Source organism: Phoenix dactylifera, chromosome 4 (genome assembly GCF_009389715.1).
Source record: "Phoenix dactylifera cultivar Barhee BC4 chromosome 4, palm_55x_up_171113_PBpolish2nd_filt_p, whole genome shotgun sequence".
NCBI lineage: Eukaryota > Viridiplantae > Streptophyta > Magnoliopsida > Arecales > Arecaceae > Phoenix > Phoenix dactylifera.
In genome coordinates, this window is record NC_052395.1 from 10,383,750 (window position 1) to 10,409,660 (window position 25,911).

The 25,911-nt window shown below is 36.8% G+C and overlaps 1 protein-coding gene and 1 long non-coding RNA gene across 2 annotated transcripts; both read left to right on the plus strand.

The window, feature by feature from the left end:
- The first annotated feature begins 1,828 nt into the window (after positions 1-1,828).
- On the plus strand, positions 1,829-24,543 carry LOC103707370 (la-related protein 6A). Its single transcript, XM_008791822.4, has 11 exons — positions 1,829-2,239; positions 6,035-6,116; positions 13,415-13,509; positions 13,717-13,788; positions 13,876-13,955; positions 14,044-14,128; positions 16,114-16,161; positions 16,263-16,331; positions 16,410-16,547; positions 17,072-17,162; positions 24,144-24,543. Exons 1-11 carry the CDS (start codon positions 1,934-1,936, stop codon positions 24,278-24,280), a joined length of 1,203 nt encoding a protein of 400 aa, XP_008790044.1. The 5' UTR covers positions 1,829-1,933; the 3' UTR covers positions 24,281-24,543.
- Positions 9,450-11,817, plus strand: LOC113462741. The gene is made up of 2 exons (XR_003385791.2): positions 9,450-10,614; positions 10,715-11,817. It is a non-coding gene; the product is annotated as an uncharacterized LOC113462741 (long non-coding RNA).
- Positions 24,544-25,911: the final 1,368 nt, after the last annotated feature.

Consider the following 25,911-nt stretch of genomic DNA (forward strand, 5'->3'; position numbering starts at 1 on the left):
AATAAATTCATGCCATGTATGTATTCTGCGCGATTAAACACCTGCATCATTTCAAATTGCAAGATAAAATATGCAGACGCTCATGCCATCATATCCTTCTTTGATTATACTTGAATTAGGTCAATTTCCATCTTCGCGTGCTTGGCCCTTGTCCTACATTTATGAGTGAATGCAATAACACACTACAATCATGACCAAGATTTTATGACACGGATGTCTCTTAATGGTAAATCCCCTCACAATTAAATGTTAACCATGGTTGTAATAATACTCGTGCAACACATCAATGGATTAATTTAATAATTTTTTCGAGGGAGGCCGGTGATAACGAATATATCAAATGATAATCACATCTTAACAATGCTATATGATTTTTATCACTATTTATATAATACAACCTAACCCAGGAACTAATATGAAAATATAAATAGTATAAAAATATAATTTTAATAGAATAGTAGTAAAAAATATTAATCAACATGTGTTAATTATATTGTATTATGACCACTATTGTGCAATACACCGGTCTCGTGATAACCAATCACAATATAATATAAGGTAACTAATTTTTCTCACATACGTACACAAGAAAGGACTAAAAAAAAGTATTTTGAATATATATCTTTGCAAATATAGTTTATTATATATTTATCCTCCAAAAAATATTAGCGATATATACCCTCAAATCATTTTATTATGGATACCTTACCTCTAAATTTAAGGTTAATGCTCTTCATAAATTACCGTTTTGAGTATGAAATTACTTTATTACTCTTTTGGATCAATGTCCTTAAAACATTTATATAAAAACAAAGCGCTTTTTGTTACAAATTGAATATTAGATTTTTAAGAGATATTAACTTAGAAAGATAATAGTGCCGAATAATATTCAAAATAATTATTTATCAACGTCATCAACCAAGAATCTAGCATGGGGGGTTATATATACGAAAATAGGATGATTTGAAAGGTATATATGCAGAAAGTAATTTTCAGAGGATGAGTATATGTAAATCATATGTACAAAGAGTTATAAGCAAAAAAATATATTAATATTGTATAGTGGTATTTTATATTATAATATCAATATTTTAAATATTATACTAGCGGTAAATAATGTTATGATATTATATTCTAATATTACTATTTCATTATACCGATAGCTATATATGATATTTCAATTTGCAACTAGAGCTCTCTATGATAATATTGTGTTATAATAATATTATTAAAGTACCATTGTAATTAATATGAAACATTAAATACAATAATATTACTATAGTAGAGTATCAACATTAGCAAACATTGTCCAAAACACTTTATTAATTTACAATAATATAATAAATATTTAATATTTATTATAGCAAATATAATATCATGTAATGTTATTGTTTTATATAATATTATCAATATTCTATTATAACTATATATAATTAGTTATATTATAGTTATAATATTTTATAATGCTCATGTAGCTTAATTGATGATATCAAACTAAATTCATCAGTTACATCTAAATGGGTGAAATGAGCATAGAGAATAGGTATAAGGCATTGAACATGGAGTAGCTTATGTCCGAAAAATAGGTATGAGAAGGTTTGATGGGACTAGCGGCACTAGCCTATTTGAAATTTAGATTTATTTTATAAAAAATATTCGGCTGAAACGAGGCCTTATACCTGGTGTCTTGCTTCAAGCAAACGCCAGCTGAAAGGCCAACCGTAATTTATAAAGCCTAAGCTTGGCTGCTCGGCTCCGGGCCGAGGCTGAGCCGCGAATTAGGTTGCGCCCCCCCTACTTTGAACTCGCCCTCGCCGCCTTATAAATAGAAGCTCCCAGACGAAAACAAACCGAGGGCGAGGGGAGAACAAGGAAGAAGGCAAGTGCAAGGCGGGCCTGGGCGTTCTTGCTCTCGCGGCTCGCCTTAGAAACGATGGAAACCGAAGCGCGGCCTCCCACCTCTCCTCGTCCTCCATCTTCTCCCCCTCCACTTCCCGCCGCCGCCGCCGTCGATCCATCTTCTCCCGCCGATCGCCCTCTCGATGCCGATATCGCTTCTCCGGCCCTTACCGGACACGGAGGCCTCCAAGAGGCGGTGGAGTCCTCCACAGACGATGCCCTCCCGGACGCCGAGATCTTTTTCGACGCCCTCGAAGACCAAGGTCCCCAGGAGGGGATGGCCGCCCGGTCCGATCCCGCTTTTCTTACCAACGAACTCCGAGATAAGATCGTGCGACAGGTCATCTCTATCCAAGTGTTGTTTTTGGTGTTCGTATAAAGATTTATATAGTTAGATAGTTGTCTATTTGTTCCTTTTCTTGGATTTTGCAATCCAAGAATCCAAGAAACAAGGATAATAAGACAGACGTTTAAGTTTAGGCACTTTATTGTTAAAGAAATCGTGTTCGTGCTCTAAAATGTTGTCCATTCTGTCGTTATCGATCAGTTCCTTTCTTTGCTTCTTTTTCTTGGATTCTTGATCCAAGAACTCGTGAAATAGGTCAGACTTTTTAGGTTTTGCTTACAACCTTACATGTTATGTGAAAGAATTCGTGGTTTCAGATATTACATATGGTTTTATTTCAAGAATTATGCAGGGTCAGAAAAAAAAAGCTGTTATATTACAGTATGATGGCTTTGTATTTGTTTGGGAATTTTCCATATCATCAAAGGAAAGTAGGGGATTAAGTGCACTGATGGTGATGCTAATTAGATATTAGGGTAATTCTTGAGTCTCTAAGTGATCGAGAAAGTGGCACTCTTTGTAATCAAGATAAAATAGAAAGTGGAAAATGGATAAGTTTTAATGAGTTGCAAGAAATGAACACTTCAATGAACAGCTACTTGTTGACCTTATTGCAATCTAGAGTATGTATAAATATTGGTTTGCATGGAAAAAGGAGCGTTTATGTCCAAGAAGTTTGGCCTGTGATTAGATGAGGTAAGAATAATCATGACCCTCTAGTATTTGTCAGGAAAATTTGACAAGATTTCATGTGATATTACTTCGCTGTCAACAATAATTTTTTTTTTTGGTTGAGCTATGGAAAAAATGTTAAACTGATGCACCTTTCTACATAAAGAAACAAATGAAATATCCTCATTTTTTTTATGAAAAACCTATACATAACCAAGTGTCCAACAATGTACTTTTTATATATCTAAGAAAATAGTTGTATTTTCTGGAAAAGGTGAGGAAAAATAGATATTACGGCGGTCCTGCGTGGAAATGGGCTAGAGAAGAGAGAGTCACGAGAAGAAGCCAATAACTATACAAATACCACAAGGAGGGTCATCTTAGGGAGACCCAAAAAATAAAGAGAGAAAAGAGAAGAGGTCTAGCCTTGTATGGTTTGGAGAGAAATGCTCCAGTTAAAGCTATCCTCCTTTTAAGAACCAATGTTATTCTTAACAAATGTTCTGTTTTTCTGATTCCATCTATGAATCAGCTCTTCTTCTGAATTCCTGTTACTACCAAAAAAATACTCCTTTCCCACATTTATTGGAATGGTTTCATCTAACTATCTTATAATATTGTTCCATCTAAACCAGCAAGCCTGCTGAAAGGAACAATGGACTTTAAGGACAGGGAAGGTAGCTGAAAATATTGCAAGCAGTGTGGCAAGGGACATGAAGGCATTGCACCTGTGTACCCTTTTGGCCCTTCTATGCAAGAAGTTTTTGGATTGTTACTGGTTCTCTTTGGCTAGGCACAAATGCCTTGCTCTTGTTGCCTTTGGAGTTGGTGGCATAGTGTCTTTGGAAGTGATTATATTCCAATTAAATCTCTCTCTTTTCTTTTTATTTATAACTTGGTGAGGAGGAGGGATCACGACAGGAGAGTTTTAAGATGTGGCTAGATATGGAATGATCTTGTAGATAAAATTAAGTGCTGTGTTGATGCTTAGTATAGTAATGACAGTTGGTTAACTTCTTATAGGAGAAGCTTTGATCTCTTTAGGTGGATTTATTGAAGGTTTGGCATTCTCCCTTGTTAGCTCTTTCTTGTTCTATTTGGTTCTGTTTTCATTTTATACAACCGTGGTATGAGAGACTTGTATTTCTATTATCTATATTACACAAAGTTCCTTTAGTGGAAAAGGTTAATAAGTTGCACTTAAAAATGACTTATACATGATTTGAGTTGGATTTGTCTAAGATGTACTTAAAAATTGGTCAAGCTTCAATTGGAAAATTAATGCAAGAAGCAGTTTGCTGGTTTTACTGCTTTAGGTTATAGGCTGGAAGAGGAACATATCGACATGATAATAAATTCTGTTGGGTTTTGGTCGGTCAACTGAAATGATTTTATTTTATAAATGCCAAGGTTTTAAGATTGTTTTGCTCCACGTTTTGGAGTTTTGTTCAAAAAAATTAGAATAAAATCTTAAAAAGGGAGGAAAAAGGTTATTTTGCATCATTCCATTTTATTTTGAGCTGCCTAGGATCATAAATAGTGTAGCATGAGTAGTTTGAAAAGTAAATTGTTGAAGCCAAATGCTTTGATTATATCGCAAGAACGTATCTGATGTATTGATGGTTAAATTCCAAATATCACCTACTTAAGCATAATCTAACTATATAAGAGTGTGAAATTAGTTATATGTTCCTGCACTTTTTTTTTTAACAATTATGCTTGCTTCACTTATTTAACATTTTTAATAAAGAAGCAAACAAGATGCATTTCATTATCTCTTGAAATCTAAAGTTTCTAGCATGGCTTCATGTTGGTTCAGTTGAATTCTGCCTAGTCTCTTCTTTGGTGTGCAACAAGGAGAGGAACTGCAAGAGAAGGGTCTTGACCGTTGAGTGACTAGCCATAGGGATGAGCTGTGTCCATTCCATCCCCCACCAGACAATTTTTAAAAGAAAACAAGCGAGGGACATTGTGGTGATCTCAACAGTCCCTTGTTGTCCTCCAAGACTCTGGGAAGTTAGAAAAGGCCTTTTATGAGTCCCCAAACAACAATAGGATAATTCGACAGTTTTGGTTGGTTCTGTCTGGTTGGCTGACACCAGGCAAAACTGCAAAATCAAAAAGTTCGGTCAATTTCAGATTGTTTTAGGCCAAATAGTTTATTATTGACATATGTGTTATTGGTTGGTAGACACCAATTTCTGTTTGCTTTCCCATCACTCCATTGGAAGTGCAACTTTTCCTTGGCAAACTGGACCAAACCCGAATTTATATAAAATTGCTTCTTACTTCAATCTAATACATACAGCTTTTTAGGGCTGTCAATGTGCCCAACCTAAATTCGGCTCCAGTTGAAGCAGAGACATGATCAGTGTGTTATTAAGATTCAGCCTGAACTTTAGCCATCCAATTTAACCTAAATCGTGTGATTTAGTTGAAAATTTTGATCTTTGGGTGGGTATGCTTTCGATTTTTGGTATCATTGTTAGGCCAAGTTGAGTTGAGGTTGGATATTCTATGGGTTGAAGGGTTTAGCTTAGCCTTCATCCAAGACAATCTGCCCAAATTGCACCCTTGTCCTTTATCACCAATGTGTCAAAGAGAATGGGACAGGTTAATGAGGTAATAATCATTCTCAGTACATCAAGAGTACTTCTGTTTGTTCTTTTGGAATCGAAACTGCTTTTGTACCACGGTGATACTGATAAAATGAGTTATTCTTGTCAAATAGAATGAGAACCATAAACATAGATCTGAAAATTCTGTATATCAAGGTAATTTTAGTTTCATAAGTAAGTTGAACCAATTGTACACTATAATGGTCAATTTTATGTGTTGCCTAAAACTCACTTCAACATGTAAATAATTGATTTTCTTTTTCTATAAACAACACCTGAAATTTAATGATAGGGTTTGCTTTTGTCTTACTGTAGCCATATTTTAAATGATTCAGTCCTTTTATACTAGTGACTTTTGTGTATTATTGTTTGGTGGTCTGTTAGGGGACTGGTAGTATTTTGGAGCCATCTTGATTTTCTAACTGAATGATGCACTTGAATAGTTTTGAGTCTCACAAATTGTTTTAAGTTAATTTAGTAAAAGTGGATAGTTTTGCAGGTTGAATACTACTTCAGTGATGAAAATCTTCCTACGGATAAGTTTTTGTTAAAATTTGTGAAGAGGGACAAGGAAGGATTTGGTAAGTACTATAGATGTCCCATGTGCATGCTTAACTCGTTTCTTTCAAGATTTTTTCCTAAGATTATATGACCGACTTAGATAAAGGTCTCTCTTTTAAATTCCAACTGATATGCATTCTCAGGCCTGAGATTGGTTGTTTGCAATACTGAAGCGCAATTATGTACACAAGAGCATGTGTGCATTTTATGTTATTTATTTTATTTTTTGAAATGGGTGCCTGAATTTTTTAATTTTGATACTTTCTTTTCCTTGTTAATTAGATGCATGCAGTAGTTTGTCTGAAGAAATCAATTTTCACCTGAAATAATTCTTATAATTGGTTAAATGTTTGCTTCTTAGAAATGATCTTTAGTATATGTGATCCCATTCCCCAACCCTCTGAGCACAATAGAGAAATCAGATATTGTTTCTAAAATCATTTTTGCAAGAGATTAGGTACTTGATTCATGCAACTAATGTGATGTCCCTTCTTTGTTTATGTGATAAGAGGCTTGATTTATCATGACATAGTTTTTAGCACCTGTTGTGTGCTTAGAGAAATCAGATTTGTGCCTTGTATGATTTGAGAGCTATATGTGTTTGTGGCTCCAATTTTCCTCCATTCTTTGAAGAGGCTAAAACTGAGATTGCGGGCAAGTGGCTGGTGAATATGGAATTACCTTTGGTCTTGATTTACCCAGCGTATGGAGAGTCCAGAGCATCTAATTATAACAAAGAATGACGAAGAATTGTTGTTTATCAGGATTCAAGTGCTATAGCAGCAAATGGTTGTTTTTTTTCTTGCTTAAGTTGAACCAATAAAGCACATATTTATTTTGTCACAGTTTTGTTTAAGAATTGGTTGTCTTTTGACTTTATTTGGATTATACTGTTGTTAAAAGAGCAAGATTTTACTGTTTTTTTTTTTTCTTAATATCTTGATATATTCTCAAATGGGCGGTAGACTTTACTTGGTTATTATGTTTCTTCATGCTTTTCTCTTTTTTTTTGTTTGTGTTGGCCGTATTGCTGGAAGGAGTCATTTAGTTTTGTTTTCTTCTGGTTTAACATTTGTATTCTTGTCAAGGGAAGAGCGAATGCAGATGATCTTGTAAAAGATGACTGTCACCATGTGCTGTTGAAGGTGGCTGGTCACTTTGCTTTCTTACTAAGATGTGGTTTCTCACTTACTCTTCCAAGACCATCACTCAGTATGCTCTTATCGAACATACATACATGCCTGATGCATGCATGCATGCTATACACAGACATGATATATATGTATCTATATGTATTTTGTGGTTGTGTGTGCATCCTTAGGTGCAGAGGTGGGCAGTCTTCTGAGTGTAGTGTTGGCATGGTTGGATGTGTGCATGTGCGTCTTTTAGTTAAGATCATGTTCTGAAGAATGGAGATGAAACTGATGAAATAAAGCAGGTACTTATGACAGGTTGCCTTTACTAGATGATTCTCCTGGTGCAGCTATTGAACAGTTGTGCCGAGCATCTAGTTTAGGTGTGAATGACTTTCAACCAACTGCTATCTGATTATCTCTGTTCTTAGGAGCATTTATGGAAATTCAAAACGAGTTTTTTATCGATAAGATCTTAAGGTTCTTACCGTATTTCTTTCAAAGGTTTATTATTCTTATGACATCATCATTTTCAAGAATTATTTTACGTGGGTGGTTGATAATGTAGTGTTGTTTGCTTTGAGCCAAGAGAATCTGAAATTGCTATTTTCAATTTCTTTGTTTTTTACTTGTTATTTCCTTACATTATTGTTAAAAGAGCAGTCTTGTCAATTTCTTGTTATTTTTGTGCAAATTAATCTAGTATTTTCTTCTTTTTTTGTTAAGTTTCACTTCGTATCCTTTTTCTATATTGCTGATAAAATTGTTGTCTAGTTTCTCCTCCTTCTCGTCCTCTCTCACTCTATCTCTATAAGGGATTTTAACGTATTTGTCCTTTCTCAGCTCAATACCTACATGGTCCTCTTTTTTATTATATGACATTTGGACCTAACTTATTTATGAATGACAAAATAGTCCCTGTTGTCCAATTCTTGTCAATTTCTTGTTATTTTTGTGCAAATTAATCTAGTATTTTCTTCTTTTTTTGTTAAGTTTCACTTTGTATCCTTTTTCTATATTGCTGATAAAATTGTTGTCTAGTTTCTCCTCCTCCTCCTCGTCCTCTCTCTCTCTATCTCTATAAGGGATTTTAACGTATTAGTCCTTTCTCAGCTCAATACCTACATGGTCCTTTTTTTATTATATGACATTTTGACCTAACTTATTTATAAATGACAAAATAGTTCCTGTTGTCCAATTAATAACTGATTTTTTTGATTCTTTATAGTTAAATGGTAATTGTAACTATGGTCTGCTGTGTCGGTATCTAGCCCCAGACCGGTTGCCCGGCTGCACGGGTCGGTACGGGCCTGCGCCGTGCCGTGCCAGGCCTATACTGTCGCAGTAGAGGAGGTAGGGGAGAGGGTGAACGGGAGAGAGAGAGAAGAGGGAGAGAGAGAAGAGGGAGAGAGGGAGGGAGAGAGAAGGAGAGTGGTGGAGGCCGGTGGAGGGTCGTCGGAGGCCAGCGACCTGGGCAAGAGGCGGAGGAAGGCTCCATGGTTGGGTTTCCTATTTCGTACAAAATAGGGCCCGAGCCTCTTTTTAATTTCGCGATATTTAAGTGAAATTGGCAAGCGATTTGCTAATTTCACTTAAAAATCGTGAATTAAAAAAAGTGGCCCGGAGGAGCATTCTCCGCCCAGCTCGCCGACCTCCACCTCCCTCCCTCTTCCTTCCTCTCCCTCTTCCTTCCTTGCTCGCTCTCTCTTTTTCTCTCTTTTCTTCTTCTCCCCATCCGGCAACGGGTTTCGTTTCCGTTGCCGGAACCGTCCCGGTCTGCCGTCGGAACGGCTTAGTACGACTAGAATGGTTCCTCCGACCCTGATTATAACATTAACCTATTCTACCATATAATCTGAAACAAAGAGAGTGGATACATAGATCATTGGAGATGTTTGCATTTTATAAAAAAAAGATCAATATTATATTTAATATCTATGATGAACTTGTTAAAGGAGTTAATTATTAATGGGACAATAAGGACTATTTTGTCCCATTTGTGGTAAACTACAATCTTTTGTTTTCTTTAAAAAAAGAGTACTGCTATGGATTGTGTTGAAGGAAAGAGACTAAACCATCAAAATCCCTCTCAATAACCCCCCTTCCTTTTTCTCTCTTGCTTTTCAGTGCCTTTTCCATCTTCTATTAAGGGACAATGAAGATACAACGTAGCTGATCTTGTAGTTGGTGACTGTTGCCTAGCTTTTGCTAAAGGTGGCTCATCAACTCAGTTACTTCCAGGAAGTGATGTCTCCCTTACTCATCTGATGTCCCTTCAGTATTTTATCATTTCATGCATATATTATGTGCCTTGGTAGGTGGCTCTTGTGCATGGGTTCATGGTTGCAAACATGCATGTATGGGTTATTCAGTAGGTGCCTACATGCATTGATGTACTATTATACTTATGCATACAAGAATGGGGACTAAGTTGATTAAGGTTTAGTTAGGTAATTTTAATGGGCTCACAAGGTTGGGGTGAGGATTTACCCTTGAGGGGGGCCCAAAATAATATGCCAACTCTTAACCCTGTAGGTTCAGAAGCAGAGAACCAAAACGGAGTCATGCCGGAGAAAAGAAAGAAGAAAAATTGTTGAACCATTATAAAATTATGAATCATTTATAATTTAGAAGGGTAAATTTCAAAAAAAAAGTAAATATATTATTTATTGCTTACAATCTTTTCCTTAATTTGATAAACAAGTAAACGCATTCCTTAATGTCAAACAAAACTTGAAATGCATAGAAATTTTGAAGTCATATCACATCTTGAAGAAGAGCAGCAAAATGAATGATTGTTGGCCGACTGCTATTTTTTCCAAAAGTAAAAAGAAAAAATCAAACAAAAACAAGAATAACATAAGTTTGTATTTTAAAGTAATCATAAATGATCATAAATTCCGTAATTTTTTTTAAATATTCTTATGAGTTGCAGGTCACAGCCAAAATTTCATGAATTTACTAATAGTTCATACTCAAATGTTGAAAAGTGCAAGCCATTCACATAAATGAAAGCTGCAAACGAAACATATAATGGCACATTATCTGTGGATTTCTAGCAATGCTGTGGATGGAAACCATCATGAAAGTGTATCAGCTCATTATCTGTGGATGTTCTAGCAATGCTCTTTAAACTTGGAAGATGCTGAGCTCCTCCACTCGATGTCCCATGGGTGTGTTACTTGGACTTGTGAAACATGTGTCAAGTGTCCAGAAGAATCTAATATGCGGACCTTTAAAAATCAGATACATGGACATACATGTCTATTTCTTATATTATTTATTACTACACAGGTAGCAAGCTGGACTTATTGCTACTTTAGATCAAAAATTGATAAAAGATTTGCTGGTTGATATGTCAGACCTCCTTCAGTTCACATAATTGGTAAAATATTTGCTCATTGATATGTTACACTTAATAACTCTCATGTAGGAGTACCAAAAGTAGCAATGTAAAATGATGACAAAATGATTTCATGGTGCAGAGTGCTGAGTGTCATGAGGTGCCCGAACTATCGAGTATCCTATACACCAAAAAACCCAACATTTGGATTTTGGAGTGTCTAGGACATTGCCCCTGGGTACTTGATGTACATTTTAACTCCCATAATATCTTTAGTTGCATTGGATAATCTTTTTTGGTATTCTAGTTGGATGGAGTTAACCACATAGCTATTTTCAGCAAATAAAGAGCCTTTTATGATTGAGTTGGGGTCCTAATTTGGAAATGGACAAGAGTATTCTTGTTTGCCAATGATGGATGTCTGTGTATGGCACAGTGGCTGTGATTGAGCGGGCCCCTCATGCTTTTGTCATAGCCTTGCTGGGCCCACTCAATCATGGCTACTGCACTAGACATGGACGGCTGTGATTGATAAATAAGACTTCAGTCCAACCTGAAAAGATAGGATCCAAACTCTTTGATTTCCAAACTTATCACTTCCATTTATATAGGCAATGTTAATATGGAATTTGACTAAGTCTATTACAATGGAGGTTTGTGCCTTACTAGCTGGAATCTTCTTCCTAGGTGACACACCCGCTTTGGAATTTTCCTGGACCCCAAGTATCCCTGCACCAGCACCTGCTTCCAAATTTGGCGACTAAGGAAAGAACTCAATGGGAACATATGTATCAAATCTAGGGAGGGCCACATGGGAAGAAGGGGGGCATGCTAATCTGAAAAAGGCTGGATTATATGGATACAATAAGATTTTTTAAAAATCTTGGTGGAGACTCTCCCTCCCCCCAAAAAAAAGGAAAAAGGAAAAAGAAAAACACACACGCAGAGTCCACTTGTGGACTTGTTTGTTATCCAATGCAGCTACTTTGCTGTCTGCTAAGCATCTAAGTTAGGTCAGAGTGGCTAATTAGTCAACTACAACCTGATTCTCTTTTCTTAGCATCGAATGTTTGTCACTTAATTCCTTCTGGAATTTGTTATATTTGTTGATGTCATTTCTTTCAACATTTACTTTTAGTCAGTGATCTAATACAGCGGGCATATAGATATAGTCTGGTTTTATGGGTTTAAGATATTTTAATTCAAAGCTTAAAGGAGTTCACAATATGCTCCTATAATCTTTAATTCTCATTCTTGTGCCTATTTTTTTATGTAATGTCTGTGGCCTGATTTCCTTTCTACATTTATGATTATTTTAAGCAAGTGACCTTAGCTTCCAGCCATTGGTGTAAAAGTGTGGTTATTCTGAGCAAAGTTTTATGTACTCAATGCATGTAACCTTGTGGCAAAAAATGAGAAAGTTTTTTTAATTTATGATGACAGAAAATTTAATTTAAAACATTTGTGGGAACTTAATAATTGCACCAGCAGAAAGGAACTGTTGGGATTGGTGGATTATGTGTGGTAAGGACCAGAGATTGTCTGAAACTTGTGGTTTAGGATGATACCTTAAGATAACTATGACGGGCATTGATGAGAGGATTTGTGAGGTGTCATGTGATCGAGTGCATGACAAATAGCTGTTCACTTGTGCCAACATGCACTGGTTATTTATAATTTTAGGCAACACGGATTGTGATGACTGATGTGTATTATCAATTCTTATGCCCTTCCATGCATTTCAGTTTTAGGTCATAAAAAATTAAAATTATCTATATTACACCATGCACCAGCATTCTAGGTTTGCTACATGCTGGCAACATCATTAGACTGCAAGGCGGATTTTGTTATTTTGAAGATGAATTGTATATGCCGGTTTTTTGTGCTTGGGGGTTGTATGAAAATACTCAATCTATAAATGGCATTTTTTCTAATTTGGAGAGAAGTTATCTTTGCCTTTTTTTCCAAAAAATAAAAATTTGCAAGGGAGAGATGTCCATGGCATGAGGCACGCCAACTGTCAGTGAACCTGAATGTCTTTGTGTACATGGATGAGTATGTGTTTGCATGTGTGTGTCTCTTTATGTGTACATGCATGTGCACGAGTATGACCTGTTATACAATCTTAGTCTATATTTTTTAGTCTAAGAAATCCTAACACTTCTAGAATATTAGTGGCAGTTTGAAATACAAGCTCTTGACTTTACTCTCCACCCGAGATTAACATAGAACCCTCAAGAACTCCATACCAAGTAGTCTTTTTTCTCAATTTATGTTTGTACGAGAATATGTCATATGGTAAATTCAGATGGCACAAGGATTGTCCGTTTTCATTGATTTGATGTACAAGGGACGTTATGTTGTTCTTCTGATAAATTGACTTGGAATATTAGGATAAGCCCTACATGTGTGAAATGTATCAGTGCCTACAGTTTTCAAACTTAAATTCATCTCAGACTTGTTAATGCAAAGCCGGTGTGGAGGTTCATTCACATATGGAGAATTCAACTAACCAACTAGATGATTTCATTTTAAAAATATAATGATATAAGCAGCATAAAAACTTATGGAATAGGAAGGTATTAATCTTATGCATGAAAATTAGAAATGGACACATAAAAACCGCGATTATTGTTCAATCGAGAAAAATACAGTTTGTATGGATTTCTTTTTGTAGAAGAGAATTTTTTTGAACCTTTTTGTTGGTGGAATGTTAAATTGCTAATCCAGTTGTTCTCTTCACCGAAAAAAGGAAAGGAATCAAGTTATTTCTTACGTCGTTTCTGAAATACATCGTAAGGTCAAGCTGTTTTCAGTGGTTAATGGTATTTTGTTGTTGCAGTTCCTATTGCAATTATTGCATCCTTTAGAAGAATGAAAAAGCTTGTTCAGGACCTCTCTTTGATAGAGGCTGCGCTCAGGACATCATCCCAGCTTGTGAGTTCTCATACATGGTTTTAAAATGATATTGGTATGCAATACTTGTTGGATATCTTTTTTGGATGGAAAAGGTTGGGTACTTTATCAAACTTGCATAAACTCTGTTTGTTGGGATTGTATTCTGGAGGTCATTTTGCAGACTAGCAGCTGTCTATCCCCTGGAGCTTTGCTCTGACTGTATTTGCATGATACCCTTATATGCAGGTTGTTAGTGTCGATGGGAAAAAGGTGAAGAGATTACATCCATTACCAGTTACTGAAATTAAGGATACAAAGGTATGTCCTTCATACTTTATTTGCATTGTCGTCTGTTGCAGTTAGAGATTGGTCTGAACATCTAAGACGTGATCTTATTACCTTCAGCCATGCACTGTTTTAGTGGAGAATCTACCAGAGAATTACTCAAAAGATAGTATCCAAAGACTCTTTGGTAACATTGGAAAGTATGTCATTTCAATATATTCTAGCCTTAAATTGACGTTTCATTATTTAAAAGAAATTTACAAACTTACTTTAGTTTTTAAATTTCAGCATTTTGAATATTACCATTCATGATCCACATTCAAAAGAGGAATCTGCAACAGCCAGGAAGGCCGAAATTGCAATCAGTAGTAAGGTATGATCATTAATACATACACACTGTTTCTGAAACTTATCTTTAATACATCGGGCCCTTCTTTACTAGCTTCTGGAATTTTATTGCTTCAGGTATAGTCTCCCCATTATGAAAACATATTTATATTTTGTGTGTCCCAAGTCTGGTCAACTTAAGACATTTAAGGAATTACATAAGCAATCAGAAAAGTTATTTTGTAATCTTTGTCGAGGTTGTTAGAGGTGGCCGCTTAGGCACCTGGTGCTTCCAGGTTGCCCAGGTGGGCTGCTTCCCAGGCACTCGACTGCCTGTAAACTGCTAGTTTTCCCAGTGGGTTCCTACTTGTGATTTTATCTACCTCTTCAAATTCCAGCCTTTTTATATATTTTATAAATTCTATATTTTATCTAGTAATGTGGATGCATTCATTGAACCTTTGTATTAATCTTCATATTCATTTGTCGTCATGTCGTTTGTTATCTATATGATCATATTTGTGTTCATGTTTTTGTGTTTTGTCATCTATGTGACTTCTATGTGGGCATGTACCTTAATGTATTTCATCATCCATGTCACCATCTTTTTGGACGTATGCTGTCATGCATTTTTTTTTAACCTTTCTGACCATTTCAGTGAACACGTGTTTTTAGTCTATGCGACTACCCTATTCAAAAGTACTGTTTTGCTGTTTATAATCTGTTTTAGAAGATATACAGATGGATGCTAGATCATATTATGAATAGTCCACTAGTAATGACCTACCATTTATGAATATGGCCTCTTTTTCGTGCATGTTCTCTTTGAACGAAATATGTCTTGTGATAATTTGATGGACAAGGCTATTATATTAACTTCATTAAATCTCAAACTTTTTTATAAAAGAAACTATTTTTTATAATTCCATGTGCCTGCCTAGTCACCTGGGTATTCTGCCTGGGCATTTCAAGCCTCAAGGGGCTACTTTCTAGAACCACTTAGGCGTGTAGACAACCTTAGTCTTTATCAATACTTGATTTGAATGATTTAGCATTATTCTTGAAGCTCAAGAGGAAACTATATTTATTTGTATAATCTTTTTCTTCATGGCCAGGAAATCTTTGAATGATTTAATTTCTTTTCTTGAGCACTTGGCTGTGGAACTTGTATCATTGATGAACTGTTCTTCTGCAATGCAATCTTCCTTCCATGAACACTTCTGGATCTTGTAGTTCTTAGTTTGTTCATGTTTTAGATTTCTTACCCTCCTTATGGCTGGACGTAGATGATCATAAGGTGCACATGAGCCATCTGAGCAATTCTTGCCTTGTTGGTTTTTTTAAACCCAGGTCCTCTATATCATGTTTTATTTCCATCACTGAGGGGTTCTTTTCCGTGATTGCTTTCTGGATCTGATCATTGATCACCATGTTTATGCCTGTCACTTACTCCTAGATTTTCTAAGACCTCTGTTAGGTCACCCCTATAATACAATTTTCTGCTTGAACCTACATCACTTCTGATGCAATTTTCATGTTCCAGTTTATCTCTGCTAATGCTTTATTGTTGTTGTTGTAGCATGCCCCCCAACTAAATCCATCATAATGAATTAACAAATCTGGCATTTTTTGGCGGAATGGTGTAACTGTGCTTTACAAAGCGAATTGGACTATTAGTGACATTAGTGAAAGAAAAAAATTCCCAATTTGTTGTCATGTTTGCATACTCTTTTTCCCTTGAAAGTCAGTTGATGCCCTTATGCTGCTCGTCCAATTGTGGCACCAGTCTCAATGTCTTGTTTGAGACCGTCAAAAGATGGTTATGCATTGTTTAAACCAGATTTACAGCAAAAAAAAAAAAAAAGAAAAAAGATGGTGAAGACATAGATCTTTGGAAGCTTCTTTATCCTTCTCCTTTGGATCTGATGGCTTTTTTTAACTTACCAAGAACTAGCTTGTCTCTATGTTAAGTAGAGGGATGTTGCTATAGATAATTTCTTAAGTTGTTCATGGTGTGTTCTGATTGTACAGGTTCATGCCCTTGTTGAGTACGAGACAGTTGAAGCAGCTGAGCGTGCTGTGAGTGTCATATATCATGTGTTGCAATAGTCGGGTGCTGAACGTCTTGCGAAATTAGCATCATATGAGAAAGAAATATGACTCTTGTTATTCTGACTCAGGTGGCCACTCTGAATGATGAAAAGAATTGGAGAACTGGAATGCGAGTTGAGCTTTTGCTCAAGCGAATGGTAACATGCAGACTGCCCTTCTTCTTTAGGGTTTTCTTTTTCTTTTTCTTTTTTGCAATTAAATGTATTTTGTTTCAGGAGAAGTATGGACTAGTCCAGCAAGGACACAGAGGGACCTTTTCCGAGAAGAACAATGATATTCAAACAGCAGAAATGGCTGGAAATGGGAAGAAGATGAAATCTGTTGACTACCATGATGAGATGGCTGAGAAAGTGGTTGGTATCTTGTGATTTTAATTATGAGCAATTCATGATGCTTCTTTTGTATGCAAATCCCAGTTTAACTGCAATGGTCCTTCTGATTGGTATGAAATGAAGCTTTTTGCGTGTTCACTTCATATGGTTGTAACTGAGCGAGAACTTTTTGTGACATCACAGTTTCAGGGAAACAGAATGCTGAAGAGAAAAGTTTATCCCATTGAAAATGGTCGAAGTTGATTTTCTTTTTCTTCACTCTTTTTGGTTGGCATATAGATTAGTTAAACATGAACTGGTTCTTTGGCTCTTTGCTTTAAGAATAATTTGGTGCAACAACCAGGTCCAAAAAATAAAAAGGAAATGAAGACATAAAAATGTTTTACCGGACTATTTTGATGTAGCTGTTCTATTTCTTCTGTTTTGGTAATAATATCTTGATGTAACAGTCATTGCTAACTATTATACATTCTCAATGTGCTTTCCAAACATCCTCTTTTGAATAATTATGTTCTTCTAACATTTCCAAATTGTTCTCCATGTAGGAAGAGCAATCTGCTATTGTCAAAGGCGGGCGGAGGAGTCGGTACAAGAATCGAGGAAAGGATCACAGTCAACGAAATGATGATGGGCATGGTACCATAAAATAATTTTCTTGATTACAGATCTTTAGTTTATTCTCCTTATCTGACTCTATTCTACTTTGTAATCTTTTGTCATATTTTTCCAATTAAGAATATTCCATGAAAGGATTAAGCTTCATTGATGAGTTTGCCAACCAAACATCAATATTGAACCAATTCTGCCAGCATTCTGCTCATAGGCTAGGTTCGTGGGTGGGATGAGAGACCAGATGGGGAGCTCTTGAATTGGGATTACATATCAGGATTCCACCGGACCATTGTCTGACCATTAATTCTATAAGAAAAGCCTCTTTAGATATTCCAGTCCATGTCCATTTATGTGATATTAGGCCTACCACCCTTCAATTTCTTTTACAGGCCTGTCCCTCATCTAGTAGACACTTTCTTTTGATTTCATCAAACTATATTTCATGTATAAGTAAATCTAGGGATGGAGCCAAAGGGAGCAGCTCTGGGGGTGGGGGTGGGGGTGCGGATGGTGCAGGGGCCATGTACCCCTTGCCTCCAAAAGATCACATATTATGTTTCCTCTACAATTCTTGTGTGAAACCCTGATAAATACTGTGCTCCCCTACTTAGAGCTCTACTATCTTAATCTAAGGTACAGGAATTGACCCCTTTGTTATGTTCACTATTTCCTAAATAATAACCAATATATAACTTCTGAGGAAATCTCTCCACGTCAAGTATTTGATTCCTATTATAACTCCCAGTAGTACAAAGAGGCTTCTTATAGGCTGTTTGGAAGAACACTGCTTCATAAAGAATATTAAATGATACTTCTTTAATTGGCTTTCTGTGCAAAATGATATATTTCGAATTATTTGTATGCTGTTGGATGTTCCTTTAAATTTGGATTATAAATAATACATTTACTCATCATTATTCTAGATATATATTTTGTTTTTCATTGATTTTAATATAGTACTCGTGTACTCTTTTAATTTTTTAAGCTTAAGAAAGCAATTGAGGAGCTTAAGAACATATATAATCATGGTCTGCCGTACCGGTCCGGCCTGGGACCGGTACCGGATCAACGTGGAATCCGGTACCGGTAGTTTATTGTTGAAGAACCGGTACGGGACTGGTTCGGACAGGTTCGGACCGGTACACCACCGGTACGGACCGGTTTGGACCGGTACGCCACCAGTACGGGACCGGTACCAGTATGGCGGACCTTGTATATAATGACAAGTTGATATTCAATAGAAATGGATTAAAATTCTATTTTGTCAGTTTAATTGGTGAGATTGTTCATCTGGAACAATCCTTGAGAAAATACTGATACAATTTTCTATCATATTTGGATTTGCTTTTCTCAACACTATATTTTTGTGCCCCCTCTCCCCACAAAAAAGAAAGAAAAATCTTGGCTTTATGCCTAACAAAATCACATCCTTTACTCATGCATCTTATAGGCTTTCTATGGTTTCTTTTCATTTTTACTGCATATCCTCCTCAACTCCCAAATCTTTTTTTGTTTTACTACAAATCCACCTCAAATTGCAATCTTTACTACTATCGCTATTTGTATATTTACTTCTATTTTTCAAACTTCAAAGACTCCAATCTGGTGTTGTTAAAATTGCCCAATCCACAATCTGGTTCATAAAAGTACAAATTGATCCGGATCATATGCCGAGATTGATTTTTGAAAAGATCAAATGATCCAAATTGGAGCATGCGATCCAAATCATGGATCAATAGGTGCCATGGATCGTCCGATTCACTAAAAAGGGCCTTCGGATGCCTATTTCGGCACGTCTCTATCTTTGTTTGAAGCATGAAACAAGGATGCCTCATTGTTTTATGTGAATAAAATCTGACACCCAAAAAGTTTATCTTTTATTTTTATTAGAAGTTCTAGTACTCTCTCTTATCTCTTCGGTTGCCATCTAAGCACTTTTCAAATATTATTGTTGGGCTTTCTTTCTCTGCAAGAGAGTTTTTTTTTTTTTTTGGGGGGGGGGGGGGGGGGACGGGGGGACGGGGGCTCAAAATTGGATTGAGCAAAATCGTGGTTCCTTTGATCCATGGATCATCGAATCCACTAAAAAAGGGTTTTTTGTACCTATTTCACATGGAGATAGAGAGATGCCTCACTATTTCACATCAATAGTGCATGATGTGCCAAAAATATTTTTTATTTTTTGTTTAAAAATTCTATATGATTCCCTCCCATCTCTTCATCTGCCCTTTAAGCACTTGTAAAATATTATCTTTGAGCTCTTTTCTTCTCCAAGAGGGAAAAAAAGGTTTTGGGGTGGGGAGGGGGTTGGAAGAGAAGAGGGTTCAAATCCGAAGGTTTTTTTGATCCTAATCCGCAAAATATTCTTTCCATGTGCTTCTACATCACGGGAGAGCCAAAAATATGTGCTTGGTGAAAGATTTGGCTTAAGTTGGGTAAACCTACCATAACCTTAAGTAACTAAGTATTCTTACCATTATGCTAGTATTGGCTCATGTTCTATTTTGTTCTAAAATTTTTTTTGCTTGTTTTGTTCTTGGACTCTTTATAGTGATTTGTATCTTGTTTTGCCTTTTGCTTTTGTTGTCATGAATTTTGGGTTGTGAGATATGGGGAGAAAGAAGAAGAAGAATGATGATATTACATGAAAACAAGGTCTCTCATACCGCCCAATATGGGATGTACCATACTATAATGGAAGAAAACTGGTACGAAACACACATTCAAGTCGATAAGCCCTGTACCGCCTATACCAAAGTGCATACCGAGGCGTACCATATCATACTGTACCGAACTGATAAGGTACCGATACGGTACCAATATCGAGATTGCGGACCTTGCATGGGAACATTGCAAGCAAGTTAATCCTGATAACAAAAAATATTTGCATTGTAATTATTGTCATGGAAAGTTTTGGGGAGGGTTTTTCTGATGAAACATCATCTTGCTTGAACACATCAAAATGTTGGAGAGTGTTTGAAAGCAAGTGATGAAGTTGTTAGTGGCTTCAAGAAGCCTTTGCAGGTTAATCAAAATGCAAAAGAAGGGAGGAAATAAGATATGTTGTTAGTTGTCCAAATTTTTGTTACAACAATAGGGAAGTTCAAGTGAATGATAAAGGGAAAAAATGTGGCAATGGATGACTACCTTGTCCTAGACAAATAATGTTGGAACAAGAGGCATTCTACACTTAATGACATTTGAAGAGGATAGGGGATTCGGTTCTGGTGCAGTTGGAAGATTCTTTTATGCAAGGTCCATCTCTCTTAATGTTGTTTGAAGTCCTTATTTTGTAAAAATGATGGAGGGTGTTGCAAATTTCTGAGAGGCACTAAAACTACCAAGCTACCATATGAGGTTAGAAACAAGTATCTTGAAAAATAGTTGAGAATGTGGACTCTTTGATGGCAACACAAAAATGAATGGGAGAATTGCAATATCATATTGGATGGTTATGTGGGTAGAGCTAATAAATCAATTATCAACTTCTTGGTGAATAGTCCATGTGACACATACTTTCTAAGGTTGGTTGGCACATCGAATATCTCCAACAATGCGGACATCGTGTTCCTTCTCTTGGATTCCATTATGGAAGGAAATGGGGAGGAGAATGTAATGCTAATTGTAATGGATTGTGCAGCAATGTTGTTGGAGAAGCGGAAAATGTTTTCTTCTTCTCCTTGTGCTGTATATTTAGTTAATCCAATGTTGGAAGATATTGAAAATTGGATGTTCATGCAGCCACCATTGCGGAAGTCTGAATCATTATAGTCTACATTTACAAGCATTCATGGGTGCTCAATTTAATGAAAAAATTCACCAAGGGATCTAATTAGACCCACCATGACATGCTTTGCCACAAGTTTTCTCACTTTTAAGTGTGTTCTTGAACAAAGTGTTGGACTTAGATCCAGGTTTGCAACTAAAGAATGGGAGACTAGTCCTTATGCTTAAAAGGATGATGGAATGAAAGCTAGAGATATCATATTAGGTAATACAATATTTTGGCCTTCCTTGAAATATTGTATTAGAAGTGTCGCACCTTTGGTAAGAGTACTAGGAAAGGTGGATTTGGATGAGAAGCTGGCCATTCCCTACATGAATGAAATGATGGATAGAGCAAAGGAAGCAATTGCAAAAAAAATTAGATGGTGTTCAAAAGAGGTACATGCCCATTTGGAATATTATTGATGAGTGGTGGAACTACAAATGCATCGTCCACTACATGCAACAGGCTACTATATAAACCCGGCTTTTCACTATGAAGATAATTTGGTGCGGATAGTCAAGGAAAGGTTATATGATTGTATTGAAAGGCTATGGCCTACTTTCCAGGGGAGAATGAAAATTGATTCTCAACTTGGTTGCTTTCATATGGCGTTAGATAATTTTGGTAGAGGGTTGGCAAAGCTAACAAGAAAAACCAAGCACCAGTTAATTTTATTATCTAATGAAGCATGTTTTTTTTAAATATTAAAATAATAGATATCCAAACTAATCTTTTGAACTATGTTCTAAAAATCTAGATTTATGGTGGGAAAGCTATGGAGGCTAATGTCCCAAACAAAACTTGGCCATTCATATTCTAAACCACACACGTAGTACTAGGGTTGTGAGTCCAATTGGAGCACTTTTGAAATGGTAAACTCATTAGTTATTATTTGAAGATTTTCAATATCTCATTATTTCCAAAATTTATGAAACCAAAAGAAATCTATGGAGATACTTTCAAGAAAAGAAGTGTTGGACTAGAACAAAAGAGATTGAATGTTCTAGTCTGTGTGAAGCATAATCTCAACCTTAGAGGCAAAAGATTGAGGGAAGCTAACAATTCTTTTGTTCCAACATCGAGAAGGAAGGCTCCACACTACCAAATGTTCTAGCATGGATGGATATGGTGAAGTGATTTGTAAAATCTAGATGTTGTCATTAGCTCTTCAAGGAAGAGAAGAAGTGTTTCTAAGTTAGCCATTAGTTAATATAGCGCACAAATTTGCTAAACCATCAAATTTAAAATGCATTTAACAATTTCATAAAATTTTAATTGTAGGACCAAGAAAGCTCGCATTTAGGAGGCCTAACAAGATTCAAGTAGTAGATGATGAAGAGGAATATCAATTCTCTCATGAAAGTGAATAAAATGATGAAGGGTTGATTCAATATGTGGAAAGCAGTGAGGATGATTATCATGATAATTTGAGCACCTGAATGTTTATAGACTTTATAGTTCTTTTGACTACATTTTTGCTATCCTTTTTGGGTTGATGGCTTGATATGCACTTGTGTTTGTATTTGTCTAATTGGAGTTTAGGTTATTTGACTATATGACTCTATATTTAAGCTATATATGATTGTATAGACTTTTGTGTTTTGCCTTTTGGAGATATATTTAATGGCTCAAATCCTTGTGTGACCTATGGATATACAAATACAAGGCAATGACAGTGTTGAGTAATTATTTCTATAGTGATACAAGTATGCTATAGCTTGGTAGAGGTGTTCTAGACTTCTTGTCCTCATGGGATTCAAAGCCATGACCTTTGGCTTTTGGCCACTGCTCTAACCAACTGAGCTATGGGACTTTAAATCCTCATGTTTAATTGCATATTATAGCTACTTAGATGATGATTCTCATATTATTTAGTTTTTTGATTTATTATATTTTTTCATATTTGTAACATATGTGAAAAGGTCTTATAACCCACAACCTGATCCAATCCTACCCCCTCTGCGATTTACGATCTGAGACTAATCTTAACAACATTGTTCTAATCTGTAAAACATAACCAGGCCATGACCAGGTTTTTAGTTCCCTTGTATAATTTTGTCAGTCAACCTAGGTAGTGCTCTTTTATTTCACCCAGAAGTATCTAATTCTCATGAAGATATCTTGATCTATTTCCCTCTGTATGACATTTTTAAGGTCATGGAGATCATTAGTGGATACTTGATGTTCATCAGCAGATCACCTATGTAAGCATGCATGTTTGCATTCTATGCTGTCATCTGGAATTCATTAATCATCGCTTGACCCATAGGTTGTGCACATTATTTTTTTGTGCTGTAGTACATTTTTTTTGGTATAAATAAATATTTCATTAACTTAATTTAAACATCACATTTACACAAACAAACTTCTGATGTACCACTAAGACTGGTGGTTAGGCCAATCATGCAATCTCAAAACCAAACATACCTGCCGTAATTATCTATCTTGCCCTTGGACTACCAGTCAGCTACTTGTTTGGCTTTCTGCCAACCTTTGCGTTAACACAGTCGACTTACTGTTGCAATATTTACATTTTCAACTAAGCCATGTATTTTTTCGTCTGTCCATTTATCTCTGCATCTAGATGACTCTGTACTTGTGGAGAAACAGCCTACTTTACTCTCATGCATCTACCACACACATCACTAAAACCATTTTGTCTGTCCTATCTAGATATTTTTCACCAATGCTTAAGCAAGGAAATTTTTCGCCAATCAATTTTGCTGTGATGAAGCAAAATTGGCTTATCATGTCTTAATTTTTGACAGGTCGCGCGCTGCCCCTCACATAATCTTTGTTCTAATATTTTTTGCTTATATTATTAATTTTCTAAATATATCTGACCAATTAGTCAGAATCTTGTTTACGATTCCAGCTCTTTGGAAGCTGATAGATCTCTTACATGCTGATACTATGTTTACAATGTTCATAATTAGGTCTTACTCCGCCTTCCTCTCATAGGGAAAAATGTATCTGAACAACTTATTATAAGAATCTTCTAATACAGCTCCTTTGCCTTTTTAATTGCATATATAGATTTTCTACTCTTTTTTCGGTAATTGGTAGCCTTTTATCTTTCAAACAATCAATATTATTGAATTAAAGCAAGACCATAATGGTGCTCATTAGTGAGTCGAGCTTCTGTCTTTTCATATGTTTTTAGCTATAAAATTGTATATTTATTAACACAACTGAGGTTTGGAATGAATATAATCTTCATTTGTTTGTATTCTCAGGACCTGGAAGTGTGGCAGCCGGCTCCGGCTGCGAGTATATGAGCAAGCCCGTTCCTGGGCCGAGGATGCCAGATGGAACGAGGGGTTTCACGATGGGACGGGGTAAACCAATTGTTTCAGATCACGAATGCACATAGCATGATGTATGAAGGCGTTTCAAAACTCTGACAACGATGAGGTTTTCTTACAGTAAAAAAAAGGCAACGATCAGGTTTTCTTTGGATATCTCGTGACAACCTTTGGATGAAGGGGTGGTGGGGAGTGGGGGACAATGTAAATACAGTTGTTAGGTAGACTGTTAGATTTGATGTTAATGAAATTATCGTTTCGATTGCAGCAATAACTTTTGGAAAGATCTCACCATGTTTCACCTGCAGCAATAAATTAAATTTTAGAAGGATCTCACCATGTTTCACCTGGAAGCCAGCGAATGGGGATGGCAATGGGTCGGCGAATACCAGTGCCCGCCCCAGAAACCTCATACAACACGAACCCGCCTCGTACCTGCCTCGAGTCAGGTCGGGTCAGTAGGGAAAAAAGCAAGAAAAAGGGAAACCTGGTTTTGGGGCAGCGGTCCTCCTTTAGGTTGGTGCTTTCAGAGCGCGTTTCGTTCGTGAGAAAAGAAAGAAAAGTATGGTCCAGAAAAAAATAATGAGATGTCTTTTGTTTTTTTCTTCCTTTTTTTTCTAGAACGGACATTTCATACATTACAGGTACGTATACACCTAATAGAATCAGAAAACAAAAGGTTCCGAAGTGCTCTGGACATATCTCTCTTCAGGTCATAGGGTAACTTCTGAGTGGTTCGCTACATAAGCTGTTATTCAGTCGGCCACTCCATTGGTCTCACGATATACATGTATAGCCTGGAATGTGACACGCTTCCTCACCATCTCCCAAATGTCGCGAAGCAGGGGATGATCTCCTTCATAACTGCACGGGCCTCTTCAGACCCAGCTGATCACCGTGACCGAATCTTCCTTCAGTAAGATTGAACTTGCCTGAAGCACTCGCCGCGCGTAATACATACCCATCCAGGCCGCCTGCAGCTTTGCCCCAGGAATCGAGGTATCGAAGATCTGACAGCCCCCCACTGCCACCGCACAAGAACTCGGCCCCCTGATGATGAATTCAACCCTACCTCTCCTACCTCCATCTAAGACTGAGCCGTCAAAATTGACCTTGAGGAAACTCGGGGGTGGGGGCTTCCAGGTAAAGAATACCGTACGTGGAGCTGCCGAAGCAGTATGGGAGCCTCAGATGTTCTGAGCTGTCAAAGGTCTATGAGCTGGATCCACATGTATGATCTCTACTGCCTGAGCTCTAACCCGCTCCATCACGAACCTCGGTGATGGGATGCCCTCATCAAAAATTCGAGCGTTTCTAGCCAGTCATATCTGATAAGCTGTACAAAACGCCCAAATAGCCATGCAACGCATTTGAGGGCTACCAGCCCATCGCCGAACTTCCTCCAAAAAATAATCCCTCTGACTCCAAGTGTCCCTCGGGATCCCAGTCAGACTCCAAGCACCTCTCGCCCATACGCACTGGAAGAGCACATGATCCATCCACTCGTCCACCCCACAATCCTAGCATAGGGGAGAAATGCCCACTTCTCATCTACTCAACACTGAGCTCGTCGGCAGACGCTCCCAGGCCACCTTCCAGAGGAAAAGAGCAACCCTCTAGTGTAGCCTAAACCCCCACACCCAGCCACAATCTAAACCCGGCTCTGATCTTTGCTGAATAGCCCGGAAAACATCACCGA